Here is a 14,927-nt window from a genome sequence, read left to right as displayed (position 1 = left end):
TTAAATCCATGAACCTGATTGCAGTCACCAGGCAAAACTGGGAGTACATAAAAGGAGAAGGGGGCCCAGTCAGAGATTTGGCCGAGGAAGAGAAAGTAGCAGTAAAGGCTGAAATAGGCAGCCAGTGAAGCTTGTTGCGTCAATAACTTCTAAAGTAGACTGGTTAAAAAGTGAGAATGTGGTTAGTTTTATGAAAAGCTGCTGAATTATAAAGTTAAAAACTGATACAAATTAAAGACCACTTCTCATATTGAGAAGTGCAGTCTGGGTGAGAGACGAGGAATGAAAGTCTGATTATAATAGGTTACAAAATGAATAAGTGGTACAAAATCAGATCACTGTAGACATGTCTTTCAGACATTTTTACTGTGAAAGAAGAGCAAACAGAAGGGTTGGTTACTAGAGGAGCAATACAGAGTTGAAGGAGATAGTACAGCACTTTATGTGCTTCTGATATTTGAGCTAGTAAAATTGTGGAGGAGAGAATGAAGCATGCAGTAAAGAATGGTAATAAATCTGTCAGTAACATCAGAGAAACAAGAACAGGGACGGTTATAGATGAACCAGTTAAACTGATTTGGTTATGGAAAGATGAGGTAGTTCATTTGCTTCTGTTGAGTAGTTGACTTGGAAAATGGGCTAATGCAAAGCACAGTGAAGTTAGGAATATCACAGTGAAGTTAGGAACATGAGTGTTGAGATACATGGTTATCAGAGACAACCAGGTGTATGTTTGTATTCCTAGGGATTTTCAGCTACTTGCATTAAGATAGATGTGTAAATCGGCACGTGTTTACAGATAGATTTCCTGCTAGGACTGTGTCTAGCAAGTATGTTAATGAAAGAAGGTAATGGAGTTGCATGTTTCTGGAAGGCAGTTAGTGCCTAGAGGCAAGTGGTGATGGATTGTCAGAAATAGAGAAGGGAGGATAAGAGAGTAGACACAGATTGAGCATCTCCCATCTAGAAATTCAGGATCATATTGTACTTGAATACTGATGATAGCACAAGTGGAAAGTGCTACACTTGATCTCATGTGATGAATTAAAGTCAAAACATTGGTGAACTTAAAAGTATTTGTATAAAATTACCTGCAGCCTGTGTATATAAGGTGTATATGACACTTAAGTGAATTGTGTATTTTGACGGGGGACCTATCTTTAAGGTATCTCATTGTTTGTGTGCAGATATTCCCAAATCTGTAAAAGCCCAACTCAGAAGCAGTTTCATTCCCAAGCATTTTGGACAAGGGCTGATCAACTTGTAGTAACATGGGAAGCTAAATAGATTATAGAGGATTTGATAAGGTAAAAGAATTTATAGAGAGCTAATATAAAACAGAAGAGCTGGGAGGACACAAATTGAATCCAGATCATCAAACTGCGATTTTGGAGGTGATGTGATAATTAGTGATGAGAGTTGAAGGTGTGCCAGAGGGAATGGGGGAAGAACATATATCAGAGGTAAACATGATTGAGATTTGTGAGATAAAAGGAACTGAGAGGCTAAGAAACAAGTCAGGTGATTCTGTATGAAGAGGAGTAATAGGTTCAGGACTTAGGGTACAGGTTTCAGTTTGAGTTAAGGGCAGTAATGTGAGCAAATTTCAGGGTATCAGAAAGCTTGCTGACCCTAGGCCGTGCATTCCTGATGGGTAGTGGAAAGCTGGGGAGATGGAGGAGAGTCATCAGTTAATTAGGGATGTGCTTAGTTGTCCAGGGAGTTAAGTCTGGGTGTTGCTGGGTTACCTGAGGTGGGATTTAGGTTTTTGATGGTAATAGTTTTAACCTGAATGTTTAAGGGACTGTTTCCTTTTGTTTCTTTGCCTACTGTGTTGTAGCCACAATACTAATGAGACAGTACCTCCTTGAAGGAAGGGAGGCCTCACTGAAGACACACATAAATTAAATATAGGACCATGTTTGTGGCAAAATGGAGAAAAGAAAAGCTTATCTTGGAAATCGGGCTCCATATTTGTAAGAGAACTCATCTTTAGGTAGCTGTATTTTAGGTACTACTAATGCTTTTAATAAAAACACATTTTTTCCCTTGACTGTCTAGGTAACTTTTACGAAGAGGAAGTTTGGGTTGATGAAGAAAGCTTATGAACTGAGTGTGCTCTGTGACTGTGAGATAGCACTCATCATTTTCAACAGCTCTAACAAGCTGTTTCAGTATGCCAGCACTGACATGGACAAAGTTCTTCTCAAGTACACAGAGTACAATGAGCCTCATGAGAGCAGAACCAACTCGGACATTGTCGAGGTAACGCGTATCTAGTAATGTGTAAATGACAAAGAATGATTAAATCTTCACCTAATAGTAATGTTATGTTATACATCTAAAACATAAACCAGAAGATAAATGTGCATTTTCTCTGAACCATTTCCTAGGAAGATATAATTGCTTTATGATGAGCCACTTTAAAGAAACAGAATACCTGGTTTCTTTAAACAAAATACGCTGGGCCGTTAAACTATATAAATCTTGACATATAACCAGTATAATCATAACATTTCATCTAGGGTTACTTATTTTGTGTGAGTTTTTCAGTTAGTATTGTAAGAAACTATCACTTTTGGACAGGATGGAAGTATAATTTAGAATATCTTTTATCATCTCTATATCAATGAGAACTCAGTGAAAGGCAGGAATGTTATGTAAATAATATTTTGTTACTAGTGCTTTATTTGGGAGGAAGATGAGGACATCCTTGTCCCTTTTTTTTCACTGCTTCTTTATCTCTCATAATCCTGACAACCTAATGTAAGTGACGAAAATTCACTTTTTAAAATGATTTCATCTGTTCAGTATGTGTTTTTAAGCAAAACCTTCAAAAAAGGAAAACTAGTGTTCTTTCCCCATTACTTTTTTTTTTTTAAATCAGTACCGGGGATCGAATTCACAACCATATGCTTGCAAAGCAGGCGCTTATGCTGCTGAGCTAAATCCCCAGCCCAACGCATTAATTTTTTATATCAAATTTCTTACATAAATATTTTCCATTTTTTTTTTCTTCTCTGTTCTTTCTCTTCTTCCTCTCTCCCTCCCTCATTCATTCATTTATTTCATTTATGCAATATTAGGATTGGATCCAGAACCTGGTATGTGCTCTGCCAGTGCTGTACCACTAAGCACACTTCCAGCCCTTTTTAAAATTTTGAGATAGGGTCTCCTCTGCATACAGTTGCTCAGGCTGACCTTCAATTTGTGATCCTCTTGCTTCAGCCTTCCAGAGTAGCTGGGATTATAGGAGTGTGCCATTCTGCCTTGTTCGTTATGTAGACACTATATTCCTAATACCATGTCAGTTGGTGTCACAGTTAGTTTTGTCTTTTTGCTTACATATATAGGTTTTCCATTTTTATTTTTTAAAGATTTTTCACTTACTTGAGAGGCGCATACTTTGACTTACTAGTTATGAAACATTTCCTTAGGAAAGATACTGAAACCCTATGAAAATGATACCAAGCTTCAGACAACAAATGGAATCCTACTCTAGATTTTATATCAACTAGTTGAAATTAAGCTAGAGAAAGAAACTTCGCTACCTTCTTACGTAGAAGTCTGCTTTATTTGCCTTCGTAGATAATTCATTTTAAAATCTTCCTGTATTTCTTTGTTTTAGTAATGCTTTTTGGACAGTGATTTAGCTTTTTACTATAAAAAACTGTATTGCTTCAATTAAAAAAAATTTATTTCTTCATAGCGATTGTTTCTGAAGTAAAAGTATAGCATAATTATGAGTAGGATTCACCTGTTACTTGATTTAGATTTTTTTTTTCTTTTTAAGGAGTCAGTGCTGTGATCATCCCTTGAAGGGTGTTTGAAGTTTTTGATTTGGCTTTTGTTGATTTCTTTGATTAAACTGTATAGGCATATCTTTAGCTACAATCTTCAATGCAGTTACATTTATGTTATTTGTAAATCTTTTGTCATATTATTTAGCATTTATAGTATAGTCACTTACTTCAACATTATCTATATTGTAGACTTTCCCTGTTGTAGTTTATGAATACATTTTATATTACATTTTTGTAAACAAGAGTTTGGTATGAGTAAGCTTTCCTAAGAGACTTTCCAAATGGATTTTCTTGAAATGGAAAGTATCTCTGCTGTGTTTAAAGTGGCTTCTGTTCTTAAATGTCTGTCTTATCAAAAACTCCACAACCTTAATTCAAACAAGCAGAGTCGGCTTTGCTGATAGCTACGCATTGGTATTCTAGCTGGTGTCACTATGAAAGGGCAACCACTACCCTAATTACTGTGCTCTTTCCTTGCAGCAATTGTTCTCGGCCCATAGAGGTTGAGGGTCCTTTGTTTAACCTAAACTGTGATCTAGTATAATCCTCACAGAATTTTCAAACTACTCAGTCATCTCTGCTGTAGTCACCAAAGAGTAAGAGAATAAATCTCAAACATTTTCAGTCATCTCTTAGATTACAATCTTTGTTTCTTTCAACATGAAAGAAAACTTTGATTTCAATTGGGATTTTGATCTTTTCTAGTTGTAGTTTGTAGATATAAGCTAACAGGAATGTTATCAGTAGTTGTCTGTGAACTGCTAGTTTTATGTAAAAACAGTGGATAGCAAGTTCTTTGGATTATAAGCAGTAAATCTGTTGTGGAGGATAGATTATAAGGCTTGGTTCATGTTGCGTGTATATTGAAGTCTTACTGAGTGACAGTAATTGTTAATCCTGTGTTATGGATTAAGAACTGGTGGTCAACTTAACATCAGCTGGATTACATCAGCATGGCATTGGGCGAAGATGCTCCACCTGAGGAAAGTTGCCAGGATAAATAGGTGAAGAAGATGGGAGGTGTTGAGGGTTGAGGCATTGAGGAGGCATTGTGGGCTCTCCTATGAGTTGCTGTCTGAGCTGTTGGTTCTCCTGGAGAAGCCTTGGTCCTCACATCAAGCATTGCTTCCTGGCTCCAGAGGGGAAGACATGTGCTACTTGGTCTCCAGGATGAGCTCGTCCGCTGCTTCCTGGCATGTACCCAACTGTGCTTGTCGTTGGAGGAGCTCGGGACCTCTGTGTTGCTGAGGACGACTGTGGTGCCTTTCAGGATAGGGGTGGTCTTTGTTGTGAGTGTGACTTCTCTGCTCCAGCGTAGAACCCTCATCCCACTAGCACAGCTCCTTCATCCTACTGGCATGGACTTTCTGGCTTCCACCGATGACCCTTGGGTCTTCCCAGCACAGATCCGTAAAAGAGACTGATGTGAGTCCTTCTTGTGGGCTCTGGGCCTCCAGTTGGACTCGTGGGAGGCATTGTCCTGAGCTCTGGGTTTTTATCTGGACTCATGTGGGACATGTGCTGTGGGGTTTAAGCTCTTGACTAAATAGTCTATGTCTTTGGTGTTGTGGATACATTTCCTGCATTTTCCTGTGTTAACTCCCGGTGACCATTAAAAAAAAATATTATAAACTCCATGTCCTAATCCTAGTTGTTCTCTGTGTACAAACCCTGACTACAACATCCTGTAAGACAGTTTCTTCCACATATGAAGATGATGTTGCTACATCTTCACTAGTAGTATCTATGCATCCCTAGTTCTTTTTACCAGTTGGTGGCCATTGCTTACTGTAATGAATCTGTAAGGATTATTGTTAATCAGACTAGGTTTACAGGATAACAGTAAGGATAAACACTTAAAAAGAGCTTTCAGTTTGCACTCTTCATTTTAAGTACTTTCACAAGTGTCTTATTTAAGGATATTTTCACACTGCCAGTAAAAGATTTTTTTATACAGTTCTGTTAGAGCAGTTGTAATTGGAAACACCGTTTTTGACAAAAATATTTGAGGAGCTTTCTCTGTGTTGTGGGTTTTGTAAGGGAATGTTATTTTGAGATTTCTAATTCAAGCCATAAGTATAGTCTTCCTCTCCATTTTATGTAAACCATTGATGTACACTTTTACCAACTGAAGATTTCATGTAAATAAATGTGTAACAAGTTGATAAGGTTTGGAACTCCTTGACTATCTCATGTGACTGAATAAAAACAGAAACAGACATTTGTAAGTGATCTACTTTAGAATGTTCTTATGAATATGAGCAGTAATGACAGTAACCTTCAGAATATCTCTAACCCAACTTTACTTATGTCCTGTTGCATATGTTAATTTTTAAAATAAGTAGGATTTCTTCCCATATTGTCAGAATGTCACCTTAGAAAACTTCAGTAAAGTCCTCTATATGTTCAGGGTGAGCATTTTTGATCTGAAAATGCTCTGAAGTCTGAAACTTTCTGAGTGCTAACATGACATAAAATGAATACACTAGGAAAGAAGGTATTGATTTCTCTGTTTTTGAGATTCTGGTTCTCAATTCTGGCATAGTGTTACTAGTTATTTATTGCTGTGTAAGAAATTGCCACAGTAACTGTTGGCTCACTGTCACTATTTCTGTGGGTCAGAAATCTGGGAGAAGCTTTGCTGGATCCTCTACTTTGACAGGCTGTCACAAGACCATAGTGAAGGTATTTCCATTAGTCTTATCTGAAATGCTCCTCTGGGAAAGGGTCTGCTTTTAAGTTTATTTACATAGTTTTTGGCGGGGTTCAGTTTCTAAGGACTGATGTGCTGAGGGTTTCAGTTCCTTGAAGGATATTGTCTGGAAGCCACTCTTATGTTCTTGCCATAGGGGCCTGTCCAATACAGCATACTGCTTCATCAAAGCCAGCAGTAGAGTACCAGTGGAGTGAAAGATATGTCCTTTTTAACTTACCTCAAAAGCAACGTATCCCATATTTTTTGCTGTGTTCTGTTTAACACAAATTACTAGGTCTAGCCCACCCGAGATCCAGTTCACAGTCATTGCAAGAGGATTACAAAGAGGCTTGGCTATCTAAAAGTGGGGATTACTTTTTCAACTACTGCCTATTATATCTAGCAAATGTCCAAACATCTGTTTTTGTAACCAGCACTGTTCAGGTTCTAGGAAAATATGTCTCCATACCACTTGTCTGTCATTGAAACAAAAAATTCTGGTGAGCAAATGCTGTGAAAATTTGTGGATTTATAACAACATAATCATTTCACTGAAATGAAGATAAAATAAGATGTATGTAGCACATATATGTACTTGTAATACGGTGTCTTTGTACTCATCCAGCTCTTTTCTTCTCCTTTTCTTTTCTCTTCCTTTTTAATCTTTTTGAGAGAAGTTTTTGCTCTGCCGTTCAGGCTGGCCTTGAATTCACTTTGTAGCCCAGGCTGGCCTCGAATTTGTAGTGATCCTCCTGCTCAGCCTCCTGATTGCCGGGATTACAGGCATGTGCCATCACATCCAGTGTATGACATACTTTTATAAGAAAGTTAGGAAACTAGAAATTAAAACACCAGTACAGGCAGTCATCATTATTCATACACATCCAGTTATGAATTGAATTTATATAAAACCAGTACCCTCTTTGGAATTCTGATTCAAAAATAATGCTAAGAGGCGTGAAGTGAGAATTCTAGCAGCTGCTACGTAAGAAACACCTGAAACTATTTTTATATCCACATTTTTCCTCATTTTGCAAAATATTTAAAGTTTTAAATATTCTTTATAGTATTTTTAAAATTACTAACTTGGTAACATTGAAGAACATATACTAGATAGTTTATGTGGCAATTAAGATATTTGAGCTCATTTAGAGATTCAAATATAGGAACTGTTCCCCAATAGAGATTTTTTTCATCACTGAAGCAATACCACAGCACTTTTTAAAAAATCTATTTGATACATTTTACTTGATCTTCACTTCCATGATAAGCTTTTTTAGAAGTAATAATTGAGACTTCAAGTTAAATGATTTGCCCACAGCCATGGAGCAATCTAATATCAGAATTTGAATCAGGACCTAGGTCTCCAACAGTATCCTTATTTTTGCTCCTAATTTACTGAATCCAGTAAGCTCTGAGACATTTCACCATAAATTAGATTTTATCCATGTATCAATAATGTATAACATGTTTCTTATTAATGAAGAGAAAATTAGAATGGTTGCAATAAGAATAGTAGATACCATTCATTAAGCATTTAATATGGTCTAATATTCTTCAGTGGCTTTATATTATTTTATAGGATGCCTTTTATCATCCCTACTTTATAGAGGAAATTGGGCCACAGTGAAAATGAAGTATGGTGATAATTTGTATTCTGAAAGGAAGGAAAAAATCTGCTATTTTGCATCTTTAATATTTGCATACTTTCAGATTACAAGGGAATTTGAAAATAAAATCTTGAAGGAAAATGTAGAGAGTAAAGTAAAAGCAGATGATAGTAAATTGATGATGTTGCAATATGTTACTTAAAATCAGTGGTTCTCAAAATGTGACAAGTATTATGTGGAGTACCAGAGAACTTTTTAGAAATGCAAGTTCCTGGACCTGCGTCAGATCTACTGAATTGACACCTTTTAAGATGAAACCTAAACAATTTGTATTAACTTGTCTTAAATGCACTTGTCACCTAAAAGATTCAAGTTTGCACACAATCTCTTTGTAGCAGTTAACTAGCTTTTAAAATACTTTTGTCTCATATTTTATGTCCTGAAATAGTTTGAGGCAATGAGCAAGCACAAATTGTAATTTGTTAAATCCTTTAAAAAACAATTCAAAATAGTATACCAGTATTGGTATTAGTTACCTCTGGGGAACACATTTCTAATGGGTTACATTTCAGTTCAGTTCTACATTGTTAGGAGTTTCTTTGAATGTAATTGCTTCCAAGAATACTTCATGAGAGAAGTGTATGGAGATAACATGATACTACTCCAGTGAGAAAAATAAAAAGTTAAATACGTTTTGTCTCCTGAAATCACGTAATGTTAACCCAATAGAACTGGAGGTGATGGTTTTGCTTAGGTTTGTTGGTATTTTTAAATGGCCACAAAGAGGCTTTGGGGGCAAGTGAACTCTTCCCTCCAGTATTACAGATGAGAACTGGAACAGACAGAGATTAGGAGGCTTGCCTAATGTATTGCAGGGCTACAGTGGAGCAGCAGGGAAAGGAAAAGTAATGAGGCATCTGCAGACGAGACAAAGTTTTCTTCCACATCCAGCCCCACCCTGCAGAACCTGAAGCAGCAGGCTGATGATTCAGAGGGTGAGGCACGTAATTCTCATGACCCTCCGCGTCCACATGCGACTGCAGTCTCACCCCACACAGCGGTCACCATGGCTTTTGCAGTTTCAGCTGTACTACTTTTACTTTACTATTTGAAAAGTATTGCTCATGCATTAGTTTCATGTATGTACTTTTTACAAGAACCTGTGCATCTGGAAGTATAGTTTTTCCAGACCTGAGGTCATATTTTTCCCCCTTTGATTGATGTTGTTATATAAATGAGAGTTCATGGGATGATGTGATAGTGCATCACTTTGTGATATAACTCACATTTTTGTGAGACATTTCTTGTGATTATTGATGTGATTATTATACAGTCTGTATATCTTTAATATCCACGTGTTAGATTGAATATTTTAGAATGAAGTAGAGTGTTCTTTTTTCCTCTAGAAGGTCATCAGTGTCATCTATAGATGGAAATCATGAGCCAAATAAACCTTTTCCCATTTAAGTTATGTATCTTGGACGATTTGTCCAAAATAGAAAGGTGACCGACACAGATAATTGACACTAAAAAGTGGGATCATTGCTGTGACTGTATCTGATCGTCTTTGGAACTGGTTTGCAGGAGGATTCTGTAAAAATTTGGAAATGCAGGCTCGTGAAGTGTTGGTATGTTATAAGCAATGCCTGGTACCTGGTTCTGGCCAGGTACACAGAAGGGCAGAGTGCAAATAGGAATGAAGACTGGAAAGGTTGTGCTGATAAGCTTCCAGATAGGAATGAGGACTTCATTGGGAATTAGACTAGAGTTTATTCATGTTACATTATGGAGGGGAAAAAAACCTTTTTATTTTGTCCATGTCTTGAGATTTTGTGGGAGGCTGAATTTTTTTTTTTTTTTTTTTTTTGTCTTTTTCATTTTTATCAGTACTGGGAATTGAACTCATGACCACCTGCTTGCAAGGCAGGTGCTTATGCCGCTGAGCTAAATCCCCAGCCCCTGGGAGGCTGAATGTAAAGGTATTAGAAAAATTAATCTCATAGGAGAAATTTCAAGGAAGCCCAATGTTCAGGCTGTAGCAGAATACTGAACTCCCAGTTTGGCCAGAAAAAAAGCACTTTGAAACTAGGAGCCAAGGAAAGTATGGTTGTTTTAAAGATCAGTGCTATTAAAAAAGAGACCAAGTACTTTGCACTAGGACAACAAAAAAGATGCCTTAAGTGTATCTTAGAAACCAGCAAGATCCTAACTCATTGCTCAGTCTTAGGGATGTAAAAGTATAAAGCTCTACTTTTCAAAGACAGTCCCTGGGCACTATGTTCAACCTTCTGGGCACCCAGAGGACGTGACAGCTATGATCTAAGGAGGTCCCACATATTACTAAAGCTGTCACCAGACTTGCGCATATGATACTGGTTTTGCAGACACGCAGAATATAAGAGCTATAAGGTCATGGGAGCTTCCACTCAGCTTTTGGAGGAGGTCTAGGACAGTGTGACAGGGTCAAAATCCCCACCACAAGTCACCAAGAGTGTGACTTGTGAAGCTGTGGGAATGAAGCAAACCTTCAGTGGAGACCTCAGGAAGTTTGAGATGCTAGAAACAGGGAATGTCAGCGAAGGAAACCCATAGGCAAAAGCAGAGCCAGCCCAAGAGAGAGGCCATTTGGACCACAACCAGCAAAGGCCAAGGGGGAAGGGTGGCCCAAGCCCTTTGAAGCTACATGTGCTCCCAAAGCCACAGAACTTAAATGTTTCTCCTACTAGATTTTGGTATTGCTTTGCTCCAGTTCTGTTCCTGTACATTGTATCTTATTTTGTGAGCTTTATAAAAGTTCATAGCTAGTTTGCCTTAACTCTCAGGAGACTTCAGCCTTGGACTTTTGAACAGCATCGGAATTGTTGAGACTTTGGGGAAGGAATTAGTGCATTTCAATTGTAGAACAGTTGCATCCTTTTAGGCAGAATTATGCTCTCGTTATTGACTCTTGAGGGATTATGGTATAAGCATATGAGTTTAGGTGTCACACTGATACGGAATGGACTTGTGATGGTTAATCTTAATTGGCTTAAGAGATTAGTAAAACACTTTGAGGTGAATCTGGGGTAGCTGTGGGTTGTGACCTTGAGGACTATACTGTATCCAGTACCTGGGCTCTTCCACTCTGGCCCTTCTCCTGTTCTCTGCTTCCTGACTGCCATGAAGAGGGGCACCTTTCCTCTGCTATGAGCTTTTCTGATGTTTCTGACTTGCAGGCACTCGACTATGAAATGAAACCTCTGAGACGATAAGCAAAAATCACTGTTTTCATCTTTGAGTTGTGTATGTCAGGTGTTTTTGTCCCAGTGATGGAAAGGTGACTCATACATTGAGTGTACTACAAAACTCCAAGTCACATGACTTCATAAACAAAAATTAGCAGAGTTTTTTAAAGGAAGGGAAAATACTATTTTAGAAACTTTTTTCAGAGAACAGCAGAAAAAAGACCTTTCTTTCCTTATATGAAGGAAGTCTAACTCATGATAGCAGAAACAGCAGGTTTCTAAAGAGAACATAAGAATTCAGTCTCTGAATGGAAATGTGAAACCTCTACACAAAATATTTAATCTAGTTTTGTATTCTAGTCATTTTTATTGAAGATGTTTTTATTTTCATGACGACTTCATTTTCTCTACTATTCAAGCACACATCTAGACTTGGTAGAACCTGCCTTACAGTTAAGAGTGGCCATGTCATGGAGTTCTGTCCCAAGGAATGTAAGCGCCTGCTGCTTCCCTGCCTAACCTGTGAGCTGTTACAGTCGATCTCTCTGTCCTGTTTGCCAACCAGGTGCAAAGAATCCAGATACAGATTCTGTGGTTCTATATTGAGGCCACCATATAAATGACACTGGTAGTAAAGTATGCTTAGCATAAGCAAGATCCAGGATTTAATCACCAGCACCCCACACATTCCCCCATTCTCCCAAAAGACTTTAGGCTCTAATCTCACACAAGGTTCTTTGAGAATAAGAAACATTTTCATTGGGCTTTGTGCAAATAAGAAATGAACTTTCATTGTTTAAGACACTGATAATTGTGGGCTTGTTTGTCAAAGTCTTTAGCATTGCTTATACTAATTAATATAAAATTAAACCCAGCACTATACAAAAAGAAAAATATATTATGATTTAATTGGATTTATTTTAGGTAGCAGGATTATTCATAAATTGAAAGTCTCAATATCTGCTACATAACATAATCTGCAGTCAATAAAATGCCCATCAGAACCTCAAGAAATTATTTTTTAAAACCTCATGAACTAATGGTGAAATTTAAAGAGAAAGAGCGGACTTTTTGAGGAACAATATGAAAGGATTTATTATAATATACATTGATACTAATTTAAAAGCTATAGTAACTGGAATACTGCAGCAGTGACACAAATATGAAATGCCATATATACCAATAGCATAACAGCTCAGGAGAGAAACTATATGTGTGGTATTGTCACAGATCTAGAGGAAAGAACTCTTTAAGTAGTGGTACTGGACAATTGAATATCTGTACCAGAAGACAGACAAGGTGAACATACAGCATAATTACAGACCAATTGTGAAAGGTGAAAATACAGAGCTTTTTAGAGGATAATATAGAATACCTTCATGATTTTTAAATGGAGAAGGGTCATAAGAAATACGTCATATCATAAGATCAATCAAAGGAAAAAATTGATAAATTGCTAATGACATTAAAATTAAGAACCATTCTTCATCTAAAGATCAGAATTTTTCAGAAAAGCCACAGAATGGGAAAAGACTTTTACAAAGCATAACATTAGCCAAAAGAGAAAATCCAAATGCCAATAGATATGAAATGTAGTTAGCTTCATTAGTAATTAGTAATCAGTAAAATAGAATGCAAAGTAAGTATTCATTACAAGTGGGAATATGCATTGATGCAACTACTTTTAAAAGGGTGTCATCATCTATTGTAAAGCCAAACCCATGTATTTTGTGAGCTAACAGTTTCACTTCTAATGAAATACTCTAATGTGTTTTTCTGTCCAACATTATACATAAGTAATAATGAGAAAACTTTGCCACCCATGGATGACTCATAAATGATGTGTAATGAGAGGCAAGACAGAATAGTGAATTCAGTTCTATTCACGTAATAGTCAAAAATAGGCAAAGCTAAATTATATTTTCAGGGATATGCATTGGTCTGGTAAATCCGTAAAGACAGTCTAGAAAATTGTCATGGAATTAGTATGATATTTACCTGTAAGGGGGCATGAACGTTTTGGGGTTTTTTTTTTTTTTGTTATCAGGGATCGAACTCAGGACTTCACGTTTGCCAAGCAGGCACTTATGCTGCTGAGCTAAAACCCCGGCCACTGAGAGTTGGTTTTTTAAGACAGATATGTAGCATTCTGGCTTTGTTGTTGTTGTTCTTTTTTTTTTTTTATCCTTGAAATGACTGATGCTAAGTCGGAAATTATTTGTTGAATTCCACATATATTTTTATGCCCTATCTTTTATTTATGCTTCACAGTTTTAAAATCTCAAGTGTTTTTATGTTTATAGAGTGGCTAAAAACAATAGTATCTGCTTCAAATTGGAAAGAATTATTAAAATGGATGTAAGGAGAACTTTGCCTTGTTTTTAAAATATTCTGATGGTCCTGTTTGAATTATTTGGCATTTAAGAAATATTATTCCTTTAGTTTTTAAGTATTTACTATATCTTGTGGTAAATGGCCAATTATGCATTCATCCCATGTTAATGCAGCATTTAAGCTTTATGGAAATGAGATTTAAGGTGGGTGTAAAATTATGAACTGATTCAATTAACTAGCTCCTTGTCTACTTAAAAACCATGCATGTGTTTTACAATTTATCCTATGTTACTAATGCCGAAAGGTAAATGTTAACTAAGGACATTTATTTTTTAATTTTACGTTTTTGTACCATAAATGACAATATACAGACTATACCTGATTTGGTTCAAATTACAATAAAGAAAATTAAAATCATAACCAAATTTAACTTTACTGCTGACAAGTAGGAAAAGTACATTTTCAAAGAGTACTTAAACTGGCCCTTCAAAAATAAAATTTTTATTTTACAGAAATGGATTGGTGAAAAATGTAGGTGCATTTATTTTAGAATTTCATTTAAATAATCATTGAGACCTTTAAGAACATTTGGAATACTGATACGTAAAGTACATAAAGTAGACTATATCACTTCAGCTTAATTAATAATTTAATTGCTTTGCTCATCAAGTAATCCCATTAATTTTGCAGTGTAAGTTTCAGTTATTTAAGAAAAACAACTGGCTCCCCAAATTATATATTCATTGTTTTAAAAATATTTCAATATGAAGTATATGTTAATTTTTCTTTCATTTATATTAGTAGGTTCTCTTAATGCATTGAAAAAAGTTGCATTGTTTCTTTTTTGTAAAAATAATTTTGGTTTATGCCTTATACTCTGATGACAATGATAGACAGTTCAATAACTATTGTTATTTTATTATTTGGTTAAAATTTTCTCATAAAGCATTTGGGGTGAATGAATTTAAACAATATACAACATTAAAATTTGAAATTATTTTGACACTGTTGATTTTTCCTTTTCAGTTTTCCAGAATTGCATTGGAAAACTTTTAATCACTTTTATGAGAAATAAAAGTTCTTGAAGTTTTGTTTATATTATAATGCATTACCAGCAGGAGCCTCGATATACAATCATAATATCCTCTATTCATCTTTACATGTATTAGCAGATTCCTCGTAATGATCACCTCTCCAATGGTTTTCTTCATTGAACATGTGTTTTATTGTGGCTCATTTGAAGCATGTGAGAAAAATCAGG

General features: G+C 36.2%; 1 protein-coding gene across 9 annotated transcripts in view; it reads left to right on the top strand.

Moving 5' to 3' along the window:
* Mef2a (myocyte enhancer factor 2A) overlaps nucleotides 1-14,927 on the top strand; it is a 126,349-nt gene that overhangs the window by 74,476 nt on the left and 36,946 nt on the right. For all 9 annotated transcript variants that reach the window (XM_063249935.1, XM_063249936.1, XM_063249928.1 and 6 more), the window contains one exon: nucleotides 2,062-2,265. In XM_063249935.1, the coding sequence (XP_063106005.1) occupies nucleotides 2,062-2,265 (204 nt within the window). The remainder of the gene's footprint in view (nucleotides 1-2,061; nucleotides 2,266-14,927) is intronic.

The sequence above is a fragment of the Cavia porcellus genome, unplaced genomic scaffold (assembly GCF_034190915.1).
Source record: "Cavia porcellus strain 051 isolate PalLab524CR breed Dunkin Hartley unplaced genomic scaffold, mCavPor4.1 scaffold_6, whole genome shotgun sequence".
NCBI classification, from domain to species: Eukaryota; Metazoa; Chordata; class Mammalia; order Rodentia; family Caviidae; genus Cavia; species Cavia porcellus.
The sequence above is the reverse complement of the archived record's forward strand: the minus strand, read 5'-3'. Positions and strand labels throughout refer to the sequence as shown.